Below are 17,967 nucleotides of genomic sequence, written 5' to 3' on the forward strand. Positions count from 1 at the left end.
TTCTCCTTATTTTTTACCATAGTTTTATGTGTGAGTTTGGATCGAAAGGTACTTAGTTGGCGTTACAGTTATGTCCCTTATTAAAAAAAATATTTATTTATAATTTTTAAATTTAATAACTTCATGCTCAAAATAGAGCGTCTGTTTACAAAAGTAAAGCACGAAAATCAATTTCTCCAATGTTATACCCATTTTTTTATCTCTTTAATTTTGTGTAAGAAAATAAAAAAATTAATATATAGAAATATTTTTTTTAAATTGTACTAATTTTCGTAGAGAACATTAAAATTGGGACAAAGGAAGTATTATTTTGGCTTTTCCTCCAAAATTTGAATCAAAATGACACATTCGTGAATTGTAAGAAAGTGAAGAGATATTGAGAAAAAATGGGCAGGGATTTGGATCTCCCTTTATTTGAATGGGCAAAATGATATGCCATTGGACATAAGTTTAAAGTGATTTTACTCAAATTTTAGGTTTGGATAAAAATTGAGTAAGAATTAAAGATGCTCTAGTCTCGCCTGAAACCCAAAAAGTAAACTCATATTCAAAATCTAATTTAAAATTTTTAGAACCCAATTCAACCCTTTACCCTTTCTCATGCCAAATCAAAGAAGGCTCAACCTAGGACCCTGATTTGCAACGGCCACTTTTGGTGGTAAGCGGTGGTGGTGAGTGAAGAAGGTGGATGGTGGCGATCAGCGTCAATTACTTGTTTTTATCATTTTAACATGTGAATAAGTCTATTTTTGAGCCAAGCCATTTTTTTTTTTTATGTGTTTGTACGGGCATATGTGCATTTTCTTTGCCGAGATTGAGTACGTGAACCATGGGATGAGTGTTGGTGACCCACGTTGGATAGTGCGTTAAAATCAGCTACTACTATAATCTAACTGTATTAAATAATTGGACTTGTATGAGTACCTAAGTTAGTTGAGGAGGGTGTAGTGTAGTTTTATACACTGTAAAAGCCCTAAATGGATCAGGCTCCGTTCCGGAAACCTTCTTAAAAAATAAGTACTTATTTTGCCACTTCTTATTAAAAAATACGGAGGGTCATTCTACAAAACCCAAATAAAAAGTTCCTTTTACATTTTCAAACTCAAAAATAATGTAAATGAAAAAAAAATTCAATTTTTTTTTGCACCGTATTAAAGATCTCAATGAGATCTATCAAACAAGATCCATAGTGGTACGAAAATTATTTGCGTAAACACATGATTTTTGAGCTTGAAGTAGCCTTATACAAAAAATAAGACTGTTGCTATGATAATGGGCGCCGACGGAGGGAAAGCGTACTAGCAGCTGCGCCGGGCCATCTCCGGCCACCGGACGGCCGATCCGAGCCATCCAAAAATTCTAAAAAAAAAAAACAAGGGGGCTTACGCCAAAATCAACGGCATCCGAGGTGTGTAGGGTGCTTGATCCGAGCACCCCTTTTTCCGTGTATATATGATCAAGCACCCTACACGAAAAAGGGGTGCTCAGATCAAGCACCCTACACACCTCGGATGTCGTTGATTCTCGCGTGGGCCCCCTCGGTTTTTTTTTTTAGAAATTTTGGACGGCTCAGATCGGCTGTCCGGTGGCTGGAGACGGCCCGGCGTGGCCGTCGGCACGATTTTCCTCCCCGACGCCCATTGGTATCTATGTAAATTCTGAAAAAATAAGTACCACCTTCTTTTTTTTTTTTTTGGAACAACCATTATTATTGAACAAAAAAATAAGTTCTTATTTGTTTTCTGGAACGGGGTCTGATCAGTCTATCAGCCGATTACTTTTCCTCCTTTCTCATTACACTCGGCTGTTTTCTCTCCCACTCCCCTCCATTTCATCTAATTTTCTCTGGGAATCCAGAATTGGAAATATTTGCAAGATAGGAGGGAGGTTTATTCTCGGCGAGCTTCAATAAATCTACCTAGGTTTTCTAGCATTTGGGGGTTTTGCTCATTGAGGTAGGATTTATGCTAATAAATATTCAATTTTGGATGTATATATATCTGTTGATGTGCTCCACAACATTATATGCTACTGCCCATGACAAATTTTGATGTACTTTCCTCATTTTTGCTTGGGCAAGATCCATTGCATCTACCACCTGCCAGGAACACACATAGAATAATACCATATGGACTCAGTTTGAGTCTTATTTTAATGTGCCGCACGCATTTTACTGTTTCTGGACAGATTTAGCAGTATTGGCAGTTTCGTATCTTGGTCATGGGCTGTAGGAATCGCTCATGGGTCTTGTTATGGATCAATTTCATGCTATGGGTCTTGACTCTGTTTAGAACAAACTAGTTGGTATAATTTTCTTAACTTTATAGTTACGTATTCCTAGCCCTCGAACTAGCCCTGCTAGTAACACAAAGCATTGCACCTTGTAAATATGCAGGTAACCTTTTTATTGAATCAACCAATCAAGTTGATTGTGTGAGAATTTATATAGTGATCGAGTAGGGGAAATGATTGTGTGAGAATTTATATAGTGATCGAGTAGGGAAATGATTGTGTGAGAATTTATATAGTGATCGAGTAGGGAAATTTTGATAGAGTAATCCAAGTATAAACTAAGCCCTAATTGATGTATGTGAATATTTGCTATACATGAGTTTAGGTTGGAAATTTGTAATGTTATTCATATTTATGATTGGGATTACACTAGTTTTCGCATTTTTTTTTATCTTGATTTGTGTGGATTTCAATTTCAATAGGAAAATTATGAATTTTAAGGGGTGCTAGAACGTGGCCTAGTTATTATTATGCATACCATGTGTTTGAAGAAATGCTAGTAACTTAAATGGGTATATTTTTATACAAAGTATAATGTTCCCTCGTGCATTTAGCAGAAAGAATTTCTTGCTATATGGTTTGGGATACTCGTTGATACATGTATGTAGTTGGAGTAATATTTTTCATTGTTGAGGCTTCATTGAGTTTTGTTCTACATTTATTAATTTTGATGAATTTGGGCTAGTTATTCAAGGAAATTTGGTTCACTTTACTTGATTTAGGCATAAGGGCCAAGTATTGAGATTCTTAATTTTTTTGATTTTGAGTTGGGTCATGTCAAATGTGACACTGTCGGTGAGAGTCCGTAATCCCACGCGAGGTGGTTTTGAGAATGCATTTTGATTGTGCGTTATCACTCCTCGGTATTCATTGTTATCAACTGTTCAAAAACGGTGATTCTCAATTTCTGTTCAGTGGTTAGGGTTTCTCAGCACTGTGCTATAATCTGGCCACTAATCCAAAGTGGAAATCTCTGTGGATGCCATGAAAGGAGGAAGAAAGAATCTGAAGAGGGCAGCAGGGGAAGAGACCTTTACTCTTCAACAAGGCCAGAGCATCGTGCAAGTCATCTCCCTCCGGGGTTCCAACCTCATTGAGGTAACATTTGCACAAACACTGGCCTTCTCTCACATCCTCTTTTAGATTTCCGTCATGTGTGGACTTGTTATTTGGGATTTTAGTACTGCACATACTGCGATGTTTCGTTGTTGCTTCCCAATCGACGAGTTACACCCTCCAATTTTAAAGCATAAGAGATTAAATCAGTTAACAGTTGCTAAAGCATCCACCTCGAAATCTTTGGCTCTTTTAGTAAACGAGACAAGGGATGGATAAGGTATAAGGGTGATTCGTTAAAAGGGGATTGGCGAGGAGTTTGTTTCGTAGTTGATATGAGTGGGTGGATAAAGAAATAATGTGAGAAATTACTTAGTTGCTCTTATAATTCTTGTAATAAGAATACAAAAAGAAGGTAATTGCTAACGCCACGATAGGTTTGTTTAGTGCCACGACAATCATGCCTATATGACTCTTTTACCCTCAAGTTTGTATCTCTCTTTCTTTCCCTCACCACTTTTTGTTGTCCACCACAGGGTCACCGACGACCCCATTTGTCTCTGATTTTAGGTCTACTCCCCGGCTTAACGTCTCTCTCTCTCTCTAGGGACACAATACACTGTTCCACCGATGGCCACTACCAAGATGAGGATTCTCACTCTTCTTTCACATCTGCCTCTTCAACCAAATTCTTAAATCTGGTCCGAACTAGAACTTGTAGAAGAACACCTCATCTTCAGCCTTATTTGCATCATCCTCAGTGAAATACGAATTAAGAAAAAACGTAACCAAACTCTAATTTTTCTCTTTGCATCTGTACATAGATCTATATCACATGAAAATAGAGGATTTGAAAAATGAAATAAAACCAGAAGATGCCGTGATGCTCTCCTCGTCTTCCTAATTGGGACAGAAAAATCGAGTGTTTATGTAAAATAAGAAGAGTGTTTATTTACGTTAGGAGATGAGGTATCTGTATAACTATTATGAGAGAGAGAGAGAGAGAGAGAGAGAGAGAGAGAGAGAGAGAGAGAGAGAGAGATGCAATTTGCAATTGATGGCAGCGGGGAGGTGGATCTGGTGGTGGAAAATTTATTTGGTGGTGGGTCAGTTTTGGGGACTTGATGGGGGGTTGAAAATCGGAAGCGGATGAGAACTGAGGGGAAAAGTGATCAAAGTGGTTTTCTTCGGCTAGCTGCCAGAAAGAGAGAGAGAGAAGACTGTGTGTGGGTTTGACCAGCGAGGACAATATCGTGAAACCAAATTAAAAGTCGTGGCATTAGAAAGAACCATCGTGGCATTAGCGCCATCCCAAAAAGAATTTGGAGGGATTTTTGGGGCACAACTGTAATTTCCCATACCTAGATAAGCTCAATCGGGGTTGGGGTGGGATAACCTACGACCCCAACAGGGGTCTTGCATATCCTACCTGGATAAACAGTCCGGGCTTGATGGCTCTAAGCCTCTAACAGACCCCGGATAGGAATGAGTCCGGGTTACCCCAACAAACGGGCCCTTAATGTGTTAACTGCTAGAGACTTTTAAGCACTTATTGTAGTTAACTTTTGGTGTGGAGTTTATACATTTGTGACAGTGCTCTATGTTTTATAATGTATAATTGGATTTCTCCTTGGATAATTTATAAAGGTGAAGGACATACACAGCTTATATATTGGGAAGCACCAGAGTTGTGTTCATATATTTCCTGCACAAGTATATCGAGTGCGAGTTTGATTTTTTAATTTTACCTTTTACGTGTCTTAAAAGGTTATGGATGCAAAAGGTGAAAATGCATTGGCATTGTTTCCAGCTAAATTCCAGAAGAGCATGTGGATAAAGCGAGGTTAGTTCTTCGGGTAAAAAAGTGGCATATTATCTGTTTGGACATGCTCACGGCTAAGTTCCATAATACATCCAAACTTTTTTGTTTTTGGTTCTATTAGCCACATTTTGATCTGCATATATAGTATTTTATATATCACCCTTCTAAGCAACTGTGGGAGACCTTTGGCCCTGTTTGATGGCAGGTACATTTCGAGGGGATTGGTAATGAGGTGGGATTAGGATAGGAATTGGTAGGGAGATAGGATTTGTAATTTGTATGTTTGTTTTGCACCGGATTAAACGATAGGATTATTATCTAACGTGTTTGTTTGACATAGGATAGGATTGGATTGAAAATGCCTATTTCCATTTTTACCCTTGTGCAAAATTTATATAAAAATGGTTAATGAAAATGAAGCAAAATTTAAGTCTTCTATTTTGCACTGCCATTTCGAAATCACAACATCAAAATTAGTTGCAGATTTCTTACATAGTTCACGTAGTGTTTAATAGTTGTAAAATGTAATTCTCCTACTATTAAAAAATTAGCATTGTTTTCTTTAGTCCCAAGAACAGTTCATTACCCACTGTCAAAACGTAAAAAGACCAAAAAAAACCTATGTAGCTGATAAGTGATAAAGTAAGCTACTTGGATTGAAAGTGAAACCTAAGTCTCTTTTCCTAAGAACAGGGAGCTTTGTTGTGGTTGACGAAAGTGGAAGAGAAGAGGCCATTGATTCTGGTAGAAAAGTGGCATGTATTGTTTCTCAAGTCCTCTTTCATGAGCAACTTCGTTTCCTTCAGAAATCTCCAGAATGGTTCGTGTTCGAAATTCACATTTCCTAGCTTTTTGTTGTGTTTCTTTTTATCCTTAGCTTGTTTCTTTACAAAGGATGTCAAATTTGTAGGATGAACCATCCACTTATTGCTCTAAGAAAATCTGAACGCAAATTGCCTCAGCTATACAATAATCAATTGTAGTTAATATAGTTTAATCATCTCTCGGAATAATATTTGTGTGAAAGTGTAGGGGCTAGAGATTTGTTCCCTCCTATTAGTGTTTTATTCTTGGATTCTGATTGAAGATAAGGGGTAGTCTTTATGGAGTGATGTTGCGAATCAGCACACATTTTGCCCTATATTTCCTTTGCTAGTTTCCTGAAAATTTTACGTAGAGCCTGCAATTCCTTAGCATACCTCATGTTTTATCTCTTGAGCAGGTGATCACTGATATCACTTGTATGTAGCAGACAACCTTTAACTTTATGCAGAGTTTGATATTCCAACTAATCAGGCTTTCTGTATTCTGGAGATCACATGAAAAACTTGTGGTCATTTTGTTTTCATAAGTTGTAAAGAAAAATTCCTATTTGCTTAAAATTGACCAATCAAGAGCCTTGAGCTAGCAAAGATGAAGTATGTACTGAAGGGTGGACCCTTCTTTCCTTCACTCTGTCTTTTCCCCATTTTCTTTCATCAACCAAATTGTTCTTATCAACTGCTTTATGTCTTTGATGAATTAAAATGGTACTGTACTCTAGTAGTCTCTAATTCTGTGTCTTTGCCTAATTGTATCTTTATATTGCTTGCTGCCCAATTTTGCAGGCCAGAAAATTTCAAATCCTCTATCATAGACAATTCATGGGAAAAAGTGGAGGGAGACACTTCCACGCAGGATGAGACTGAACTCAAGTTAAGTGACGATGGCGGTGAACTTACTACAACGGATGATGATGAGCTCCCACCGATAGAAGCCAATACTAATAGAAGGAAGCCTTCAGAGTTGCAATCGGATACAGAGTCTGATTCAGAAACAGATCCTTGAGCCGTATTTGGCAAATACCAAGACACACTGGATCTTACCAAATTTACATTTTTGCTCATGTAGGATTAAGATTGCGCACTCCCTGCTCTTTTTCTTTATCCTTCTTCCTATTTTTTGGGTTCAATTTGTGTGGTTAGTAGCAGTATTATTGGGTGTGTCCCATTAATTTTGAAGGATAAGTACACTGCTAACGGAGTTTATATATAGGCCAAAAACCTTATCTATGATTGACAATTGAAGATTCGACTGTAAATTTTATCGAATTCTATACATGATGGGCTGGTTTAGGTGCGGTATGAATTACTTTTGTTTAATAGAATATTTACTTCGGAATAATAATAATTAATGTCTCGAAATCACAATTTAGCATGAAATATAAGTAATGTAGAACAGTATTTGGAAATGATAGGGTTTAGGTCAGTTTCTCTAGCATGTATTTTGGTATGAAACGTCGCAAGGATAGCAGTAATAAGGAGAATTATAGGCTCAAGCTGTTTTATAATAGTGTAGGAATGTCGTAAGAGATGACTGAAACTTCTAACCCAATGTAGTGAATAACTCGGCGACTTTCGGTGGGAGACGACCCCTGAAAACTGACTTGTTGGGGTTTGCTTTGGTCCCTACTAATTGTGTAAGTAAACAAAAGTCGCTTTTGCGAGCTTTTGAGATTCCTTAAGTCACTTTTTTCTTGAATAAAAAAAAAAGATAATTACTTTAAAAGAAGAAAAAGAAAATAAAACAAAAATGCTGGCACAATCTAATTTATAATAGTGAATAATATTCAAAAGAAGAAAATAAAACAAAATGCACATTGGTACTACTAAGGTCCTATTCGGAAGCCATTCCGCATTGTTGACTTTTGGCTATCTGGAAGCTAATTGGGAAATGGATACTTCCAAAATGCATCACTACTAGAGATGAATTGAAAAATACGGAATTTAAAAATCACTTTTGGAGGAGATTTTAAAATTTTGATTTTATTTTCACCTACAAATTTTTTTCTTGAAAATTTGTTTTAACGTATCATCCAATTAAATTTTAACAAAATTCTAATTAAAATTCAACAAATGAATTTTTTTTCTCGAAAATTTGTTTACACGTATCATCCAATTAGATTTTAACAAAATTATTATAATTAAAATTCACAAATCACAATGCAAAATTTAAAATGTATTAATCGGCTCCAAATCTCACCCCTAAATAAATCAAAAGTTTCGGAAGTTGCCACGCGGGCTCTTCTGTTCCACGCTTCGTTTGGAGGCATTTCTTCCAGTACTGTGCTGCCCAAAATTGTTCCCGTCCTCAGCAGTTCCAGCGTAGTGAAAGGGGACTCGCTGCCGATCTGAATCGCGTCGAGCAGTAGGAAATTACCGAAAATGGCGGCAGTTTCAGTATTCAGAGGCGTCTCTTATGGTCGCTTCTCATCATTTCCTCATCCCCAGGTTCGTTTAAGTTGCATGCATAATTTATATGTATGTATGCGATTACCCGCCAGTAGACGGTGGGATTGGTCCCATGATTAGTCGGGATGCTGCCAAATGCGCGTAAGCTGGTCTGAAAAACTTTTGAGTTATAAAAAAGGTTATTCAGATATATGTGATTGGGTCTTTATAGTTAATACGGTTGGAATTTGCCAAAAGCTCTTGCTCCAATTTTTTTTTTCAATAACTCAGGGAGGCCGGGTCAAACTCGCCCTTGAGTAATATATGTGGCACCAAGCACACTCCTAGTCTCCTACACTCATAGGGGGCTTATTAAAAGCCGGGGCAAAGCTCTGTTTGAATTAGCTCCACATGGCACCTAGGAGAGTACAAATTCAAGTTCTAGGACTTGACCACAGAGCCAACCCCTTGGGTTGGTTTATTTTTTCATCTAGTTGCTTTATTTTAAAGACTGTTGCGCATTATTCAGCCTGTAGGTTGATGGGACAAATATCTTGGCTTTCCCAAGTTGGGCTGAGATATAAGCTGGAGATAAAACTTAAGTTAGTCAGGGGGTAAGTAAAAGGAGGGAAAAGAGAGAGAAGAAGAAACCAGAAACTCCAGGGGAAGAAAAATTTACTCCTTAGTTTGGCTCTCATTGTTACCTGTATTTAACGTCTACCCATTAGCTTTATCTTGAGCATTTGACGTTTATTCTTTTCCAGCTAGTCTCTGCTCATTGTAATCACATTTGATGTACTTAAAGACTCTCAGAATGGTATTGTAGGTAGTTTTGCTTGCTTCCCATCTTGTTCAATTTATGTTCACTCAATGAACCTGGGAAATTATGAAGTTCTTGACATAGTTGTGGGCGTTCAGTTAATCGGGATCTGGACTGTGTATGGGCTCTGGTTCCTTCCTCCTCTGCTCCGCGCTCCCTCCGCCTGACCAACAATAAGTCACTAGGGTTGGTGGTAGCTCAGTGACCCTCCGACGATCAAGTTAGATATAGGGAAAGGAGTGTAGGTCTAGGGTTAGGGTAGAATGACATACCTCTTTAGGTTAGAGTTTCTTTTCTTTTATAGACCTCGCTTTACTTGGTCTCCAAGCAAGCACGTAGAGGGTACGCTTGAGTAACTGCCTCGGGTGACGTCACGTATGACGTAAGGGATAAGGCAGTTACGGAACACATGGCTAGGTCAGCCCCAATGATGACGATCCTCCTGGCATAACCGTCTAGATACGTCATCACAACGTTCAAGAGGGGGGGCGCTCGGCCACCGGAGGATGGGTCTCGCACCTGAAGACATTTGAGGAGGTGCTGTGGATCCCGCCCCGCCCCGAACCGGCATACCGAGCATATTTACCGAGGGGCGCAATTGGACACCTTCTGTAGGAGTGTCCTCGTGCAGGTCCAGGTTCTTGACTCGGGAGCGGTCCGAGCCCCTCTCTTGGGGCCACTACAATAGTCAAGGAAAGAACTTGTGGTTGGCCCCTTGAACTGGATGGAGTTGTCCTTAGGAGATACGGAGTAGAACCTAATTAATCTATTGGGCAAACTTAGTCTGGCACACCCAATATACACCTTACTGCCCTTAAGCGTTTTCTTTGGGGAGATTGGACAGCAGTACACAAACACATTTGTACAGACTTACCACTTTTTGTTGCAGTTTCCAGGGACAAGTATATCAAATAGACCAAGGACATTCAACTATCGCTCCAATGGCTTGACTCTATTTGCTCGTTATTCACCGACACAAGATCTTTTTACTTCTCGGCTCCGAGGTATTGGAACTGGACCTTTCTTGATTGGTTTCCTTCTTTTTCGTTTTGATATTGTTGTTACTTAAATTTGAGATGATGACTCTTGCATTTTTTTTTGTCAACATGTGGATATTTGAGAATATATGTTGCACTTCATTGTTACTCAATGTGGTTTTGTTGTGGTGTTTGTTTACATGCATATGTTTGGGTAGGAGAGACTCTATCCTACATTATCTTAGTTAGCCTGGGTATTTATCTTGTATTATCTTCTTTGCATTCATACGTGCTGCAAGTGAAAATCAGTTCTTGAAAGGGTGGCAAACTTTCGACCTTTGTGGTTGTCAACTTCTTCTAAATGTGTAAGCCTGTAATGTAAGGGCAATTGTGATGGTTTTAAATATGATTCCTTGGCATTGCAATGCATAAGTAGAAATATCTGGCACAATGGTGGGTAGCACCACAGCAGTGTGATCAGTTTACATTTCTTGGAGATCTTGGAGATCGATCTAGGGCTCCAAATCGGAAAAAAAAAATGTAAGTTTTTTTTTTTGGTAACTAAAAAATGTAAGTTCTCTCTCTCTCTCTCTCTCTCTCTCTCTCTCTCTGTGTGTTTGTCTCTCTCTCTCTCTATATATATATATATTTTTTTATCGATTGAAATAATCTCTCTTTGTATATATGTACGAATATATGCATGTGTAATGTATATGTATATGTATCTAAAATTTTGAATACTAATAGATATGCAGTAGATATGTATATTTGTACTGATTTTGCTTTTTGTTGGTAAAATAAGTTTCTATTTCATTTTATGCAATAAAAAATAGAAAATAATTATATATATATACACATTCGCCGTACCCCCGCCGTACCCGTACCCTACTTTTTTGGGATTTTGCCGTTTCCCGTACCCGTACCCGTACCCGTACCACGTACCGGTACCCGTGCTCCATAGGTTCTAACTCCTAGCCTAGGAATAGAAAGACAACAAAATAGAAGATATTCTTTGCTAGTTATTTATGCTATTTGCAGGCATTAGGGGAATGGGTGACGAGGACAACAAAAAATAATAAATTGCTAGATGAGGGTATTTTTGGTAGTTGCAGAGATTCTAATCAAGAGCAGCGTGGTTCGTACAAGGATTGGTAGATCAAGGGTTATCCTTGGTAGTTGGTAGTTCAAGGGCCATCCATAATTGTTTGGTAGTTCAAGGGTCATCATGAATTTTGTACTTGTATTAATATTCATCTAGATGCATTAAACACATGTTAGTCAGTTCAATTTATGCATTTATATCTAGGTCCCTTCAGTATCTTATTAATGTGTTTAATTAGGTTCATTTCATTTAGAGTTATAGGATTTAGAAGAGTCTTTCCCATGGATTATAAATTGGTATGTAATCTTTCATTTGGAACAGAGTTGATTAATGAATTGAGTTTTACAAGGCTGAGGCCATTGTAATTGGGGTTTGGGTTGCGGTCCTTCCTTGCAGAAATTGCCTAACCCTTGCGAGGGTGAAGCATCTCTATCTCTTTGTCTTTCTCTTCTCCTTCTCCTTCTTTCCTTTCGTCTTCTTTGCACACTTATCCAAGTAATATTCTTATTTCCCCACCTAAAACCACCATGATCCCAATTGTAGGCAGCAATACTTTAAGTGTCCTAAAACCGTCCCACATCAATGATCAATGGGTTGAAAAAATATCTTAAAGTGGAAGGAAAAGGACAAAAGGAAATGAAGGAACCTAAATTTACATGTGGTTCATGTCCCCATTCCTTTGTCAATGCATACTCTCTTGACAACTCGTAGGCATATGTCCATTTTGAATCTTTTGAGTACCATGATTTCCTGCAGACAGTATGGCTAACTTCCCAAAACTTGTGGAGGATATCATCCAGACATCAATCAACACAGGTCCTCGTGGAGCGGTAAGGCTAGCTCAAGGTGTTCAAGCTGTCATTGGGGTTGGCAGTGAGTGGTTGGCAGATGTATCAAAGTTAACTTCGGTACAGTTTCCCTTGTGACCATCATCATGAAATATGAATTATTTTATGTTTGTGAACTTCTTGTTTTATCATTTTGTCTGTTGTAATTTAGTAAGCGTGAAAATGAAGAGATTTTTAAAAGGGAATGTCATTTATAATTGTAGGCATTTGCTAGTTTCAGCTTCTGGTTGGGAATAACATTAGGGCATTACCAGTCATTGCATGTATCCAATGACTTGTGGATACATGTATTGTGTTTTAATTTTTGTTCACCTATTCTAGAAAAGGGTTACTATCAACTCCTAGTTGGTGGTATTAGTCGATTTTTACTTGTGATACTGTATTTATTTCATCTACGAAACTGACAATTGGTAAAACTTGTAACACCTTTAATTTTCTATAGTCAACGAATTCATCCACTGGATTACCAACTCAGCTGCAGCTTGGGCTACTATCCCCCCTTTACCTCAGGAGATTGTTTGAGCGCATGGGTGCTACCTATATCAAATTAGGTCAGGTAAGTTCAGGTCTTGTTTTCTGGTTTTCTTGCCAATAGTAAACCTGTAATGGAAAACAAAAGTAAGTTTTGTTAGTCTTGCCCTGATTCTTTTAGTTGTAAGTTTTCCATAGCTGGACTACTGTATTGTATTTACTATTTAGTGGTCCAATGGCAAACTTTACTAATTACTATTATTGATGCTTTTGAATTGGCTGATTTCCTGCTAATGCTTCATTTTTTTTTCTTGTGATTTCCAGTTCATAGCATCAGCACCTACACTATTTCCACCCGAATATGTCCAGGAATTTCAAAATTGTTTTGATAGAGCTCCAGCAGTTCCTTTTGAAGAGATCCAGAAAATACTGCGTGAGGAATTAGGGAGACCAATTGAGAGTGTCTACGAGTATGTTGATCCAACTCCCATTGCCTCAGCCTCAATAGCACAGGTTTAGAACTGTACCAAAATTTTGTCCCCAATTGTGGACTATTACAAGTTTGATGGTTCCTTAGTGGAAATGAAAAAGTTGGTAATGAATGAATAGCTAATTGTTATCCCCAGGTTCATGGTGCGAAGCTTAGAGGCTCACAAGAGGATGTAGTGATTAAGGTCTTGAAACCTGGAATTGAAGATATACTAGTGGCAGATCTGAACTTTGTCTATGTTGTTGCCCGCATTTTGGAGTTCTTGAATCCAGAGTTGAATCGCGCATCACTGGTATGACGTAGACTTGTTCAACAATTGACTCATGTACGTGTCTTGTATGGAAAAGATCATGTACATTTCCCAACTTATTTAGAAGATATGGAAAACAATACCTTTTTTTCCTTGCAATAAGTTTAATTACTGAAGTGACCTCGGTGAAGGAAACAGTTTCTGCCAAAAAGTGAGATTAGAGATGCTGAGTTGCAGCCGTTTCCTCTTTTCAAAGCATACAGGCATGAAACCGTCGTCCTTGATAGCTGTCACGTATAGGACCATATTGGATGCATTGTTTCATGGCCCAAAAGATTTTTTGCATTTGAAGTATACTGAATCTATATGCTACAAGAGTGATGGCTTATTGTTTAGGGTGTTAATAATTCTCTCGGTTCTTCCTGATTTATCTCGTTATTTGACCATGACACAATGGATTTAGTGATTTTTGTCGTCAACTATTGAGATATTTCATATGGTAAAATGATGGCTGCTTGAAGTTATTGTCTCAGTGAGTGCACTTACATGAGTAGGTTGGCATTGTCAAAGATATAAAGGAATCCATGCTTGAAGAAGTTGATTTTAACAAGGAGGCTATGAATATTGAATCCTTTAGGAGATATTTAGAATCCATGGGATTTACAAGGCAAGCTACGGCTCCAAAAGTGTTTCCGCAGTGCAGCAGTCAAAGAATTTTGACAATGGAAAGGCTTTATGGAGTTCCTCTTACTGACCTGGATTCCATAAGCTCTCTTGTTTCAAGTCCAGAGACCAGTCTAATAACTGCCCTCAATGTATGGTAGGAATCAATTATATAGCTGCAGTTCGTTTTGATAATTTTGATGTAAGTTAGATATGGGGTCTTATCTATAAATTTCATTTTTTATCTGAAATCTTTTTCAGGTTTGGTAGTTTGCTTGCATGTGAGTCTTTCCATGCAGATGTACATGCAGGCAATTTGTGGTTATTACGTGACGGACGTATTGGGTTTCTTGACTTCGGTAAGTGTACATTTTTCAAGTTAATTTATTGTTTAGTTAGTTACAGGCTTACAGCTGTGTAATCTTTTTTCATTTCAAGAACTTTCATGGTCGGTGATAGTTTCAGCAAGGTCTATGTAGCTCGCATGAGTTCGTCAGTAAGTTTATTTTAGGGGAATCAAAGCTCAAGTTTCTCTCTGTCTTTGCATCCTAATCAAATGCCATATTGGCTGGTTGTTGATTTTGTTGTGTAGATTTTCTGTTCTCTTAGTCTCTTTCTTTTCCCTTGTTTGCTTATCTGCATCATGAACTTTGCATGGTAGTGGTTGTAAATGAATTTACTCAACTGTCTCAACATGGCTTAGAAGATAGGTGGCAGCCAAGCAACTACTGCCCTGATAGAGACCCTCTCCATCATGCAATGACAAAGGCTGATAATAGCTGAAGTCACATAGCTAGAATTACGAATCAAAGAACTTTGTAGTGTTATCAAGGGTGAGGGCAAATGCACTTGCCTCAAGACCAAGCTAGCTTTTTTTCTCTTACCATCGAGTAGTGCATACCAATGAAATTAGATAACTCAATAGTAATTTAACTGCAGGAATTGTTGGACGCATATCCCCCAAAACATGGGCTGCCATGGAAGTATTTTTGGCATCAATTGCAACAGAAGAATACGAGTCCATGGCATCTGCCTTGATTGAAATGGGTGCTACAAACAAGGATGTGGATTCTAAAGCCTTTGCAAGAGATCTGGAAAAGATATTTTCTTCAATACAGGTAAGCGTTTGGAAAATTCGCCATTGGACAACTATCTACTGAGATTTGTGTTCTGGATTGATTATGATTACATCCACTTTGAGAAAATTATTAGCCGAAATATATAGTCTTAAGGGAATTACGACAGCCATAGGCCATGTATTTCACTGTTGAGGGATTGGAATTTTAAAATGTTTTACGTGAAGTGACATAACGTCATGAAAAATTTCAAGAGGCCCAGCTAGCATCGGTCCTCCACCACATAGGATGGACAAACGAGGAGTCCAAATGAAAAAGAAAAGAAAAGTAGAGTAGTATAATAGTTGAGTATTTGCATAGTTCATGCCTGCTAATTTTGAAGTGGACTCCACAATATTTCACGGGAGACTTGGCTGATTGGAATTATTTGGTACGACTTTCTGAGCTGACACCTGTACGAATAGCTGCACTGATTTGTGAATTGGTGGTTTCTTGTACTTTAATGCAGGATTTGGACACAGAAATTGTTGTTGCAACAGCCAGGGAAACAAATACCAATGCAACTGCTGTCTCTGCTAATCTAGTCGTTGATGAGAGGCAGATGAATGCACTATTTCTTGATGTGGTAAGTTGTTTTATTCTTTTAGCAATTAGGGATAGTTTCCTTTTTATAGGCTCATGAGGCAATAAACTTGATTAATGACCTGTCAATGGATGTTGTGGGAACTTCACTGTTAACCATTATTTGTTGCACATGAGGTGGTCTGAATGTTTTTCGTTTTGCGAGATCCAATGTTCTTACCGCCTGGATATCTTAACCTAGTGTCTAAAGATCAAGGATCAAGGAAGACACATTTGGAGGTCATTGCAATAGAATCCCCTTGGTTTGCCAATGATTACCCCTCTCTAGGAGTTCATACTGGCTGAATGTTGTGACTATGTTGTGACAGTCTTGTGATTGGGATTATGTCACCCAAGGAATGGGGAATTTATCAAAAATCCCACCACCAATGGGGAAATTTTCGTGTTTGAGTGGCTCAACTAATACGTAAATTCATCGTGTATGAGTTGACGCAAAGTTTTTTACGGAGTAAAAACTTTGGAGAATAACACGAGAATGGACGATTATCTGTGGAAAGAACCTAATGATTTCCTTGCGTTACGTTCTTTCCTTTAATAGGTTCGAGTGAGTGAATCATATGGCCTGAGATTCCCTCGGGAGTTTGCACTTCTAATGAAGCAGCTTCTCTACTTCGATCGCTACACCCGGTTATTAGCTCCCAACTTGAACATGCTTCAGGACCAGAGGATTTCCATCGTCTCTAATCGAAGAAGCAGCAATAGGAACATTTACCAGTGAGGTGGTCATAGCATTGACGTAATCTTCTGCCGGTAATTTTCATTCTGCTGCTTTTGTAAATAATAGCCAAAGAACTCTTGAGACTTTGCTTTTTGCGTAGAAACTTTGACATACTGGAGAAAGTCGTTACCGATGATTTCATCGGACATGTGAATCTGTTAAGTTCAGTTCTATAAATTCGTATGATTGGAGATGTATATGCAGTCTTTACCAACGTTCTGTTTTTTATTTCAACGGTGGTTTAGATGGGATTCCATCATCAATTATACATCTTTTCATAGCCAATTGTACCTGAATGGGACCGGGTATACAAATTTTACTACGCAGAGTATGGGGGAATAAAAGTGCAACAAAGTACGGATTCGGAAACCATCATCCAAGCCATCCAAAAGTGTTTTTAGCTGTTTGGATTGAAAACAAACTCTTCCAATCCAGTCTCTCTTCCCTGAAAGAGTTGTTTTTAATTCGAACCCTTGATTGCTGAGATGGACGGCTGGCGTGATGCATTACAATCCTGTAGGACAAGCCGCTCTATAGGATTTCCAGATCCGTTGGCTGGAAGGAGTGAAGGAAAGCGATAGCCACTAAAAGTTTCTAACGGTTTATTGCCGGAAAATATAAATTTGATGGGGCTTCTTCTCAAGGCAAAAAGAGTAAAGAAAAAGATAGGACTTCTTCCACTGTTGGAGAGGAAATTAGAAGGAAAACAGGGTCAATTTTGTAATGTGTGAACCACGAAATGATCGTTAAAGACTGATCCTTGTGCTCTTTATCAAATCCAATTTGTTGAAAGCTAGGGCAGAATGTATTTAAATGACATATACACCGTTTGAGGAAAAAAAAAATGTAGATATGCCTGGTTATTAATTAAATCGCTTATTAACGTAATCAGTCCATATACTAATTAAGCTTCATTGTTTTGCAGCCTAATATCCAATTATTTTGACTTAAATTTATTCTAATTACACCTTTATACAACTCATACAAGTTTAATGAGAGAAACGATTTTGATTAGATTTAGATTTCCTCCCAAGTAATTTGAGTGCTCTTGAAACAAAATGCTTCACAACATCACGTCATCTTGTTCCCCAACTTACCAACATAAAAGTCATTTCTCACACGGCGATGTCCCAAGAAGCGTTGAATAACTACTCATCTCAGGATAAAACCACTTCAGGTTACCATCAAGATACACTCCAGACCGAAGGAAGGATCCTAGCATCACATTTGGTTGAGAAAGGGAGTTCCACCTTCCATTGAAGCAAACCTTAGATTGCACCAACCAACTAAGACTATCTTAATTCGCTAGGACTCTTTCATCTCACTTAAAAGGTTAGGAGTTCGAATCTACTCCATCTACACGTGGATTTTATTGTTGGGATTATTTCTCCCTTAATGGGACTATTAGTAGTGTTAGGGTTATAGTGGTTGTGGACTTTTTTCCAGTTTGATGTAATTTTGATGCTTGTATACTCCTACCGCTTGTAAAACAAACCAATAAAAAAAAAACTTACATCACACCCAATAGAGT

At 38.2% G+C, this 17,967-nt stretch overlaps 2 protein-coding genes across 3 annotated transcripts; both read left to right on the forward strand.

Annotated features, from left to right (window-relative positions):
- The first annotated feature begins 1,737 nt into the window (after positions 1-1,737).
- Positions 1,738-7,293, forward strand: LOC131320658 (uncharacterized). Of its 2 annotated transcripts, none has more exons than XM_058351421.1 (5): positions 1,738-1,955; positions 3,208-3,390; positions 5,116-5,191; positions 5,864-5,990; positions 6,778-7,293. In XM_058351421.1, the coding sequence occupies exons 2-5, from the start codon at positions 3,277-3,279 to the stop codon at positions 6,995-6,997; spliced, it is 537 nt and encodes a 178-aa protein (XP_058207404.1). In that variant the 5' UTR covers positions 1,738-1,955; positions 3,208-3,276; the 3' UTR covers positions 6,998-7,293. The 2 variants fall into 2 exon arrangements, with proteins under 2 accessions (XP_058207404.1, XP_058207405.1); XM_058351422.1 differs by having other exon boundaries at positions 3,215-3,390.
- A 911-nt stretch (positions 7,294-8,204) lies between these two features.
- LOC131320659 (uncharacterized aarF domain-containing protein kinase At5g05200, chloroplastic) lies at positions 8,205-16,633 on the forward strand. The gene is made up of 11 exons (XM_058351423.1): positions 8,205-8,439; positions 10,089-10,203; positions 12,035-12,186; positions 12,569-12,682; positions 12,922-13,110; positions 13,224-13,379; positions 13,892-14,157; positions 14,262-14,359; positions 14,940-15,118; positions 15,585-15,701; positions 16,257-16,633. Exons 1-11 carry the CDS (start codon positions 8,374-8,376, stop codon positions 16,434-16,436), a joined length of 1,632 nt encoding a protein of 543 aa, XP_058207406.1. The 5' UTR covers positions 8,205-8,373; the 3' UTR covers positions 16,437-16,633.
- The last annotated feature ends 1,334 nt before the right edge of the window (positions 16,634-17,967 follow it).

Source organism: Rhododendron vialii, chromosome 3a (genome assembly GCF_030253575.1).
Source record: "Rhododendron vialii isolate Sample 1 chromosome 3a, ASM3025357v1".
Classification (NCBI taxonomy): domain Eukaryota; kingdom Viridiplantae; phylum Streptophyta; class Magnoliopsida; order Ericales; family Ericaceae; genus Rhododendron; species Rhododendron vialii.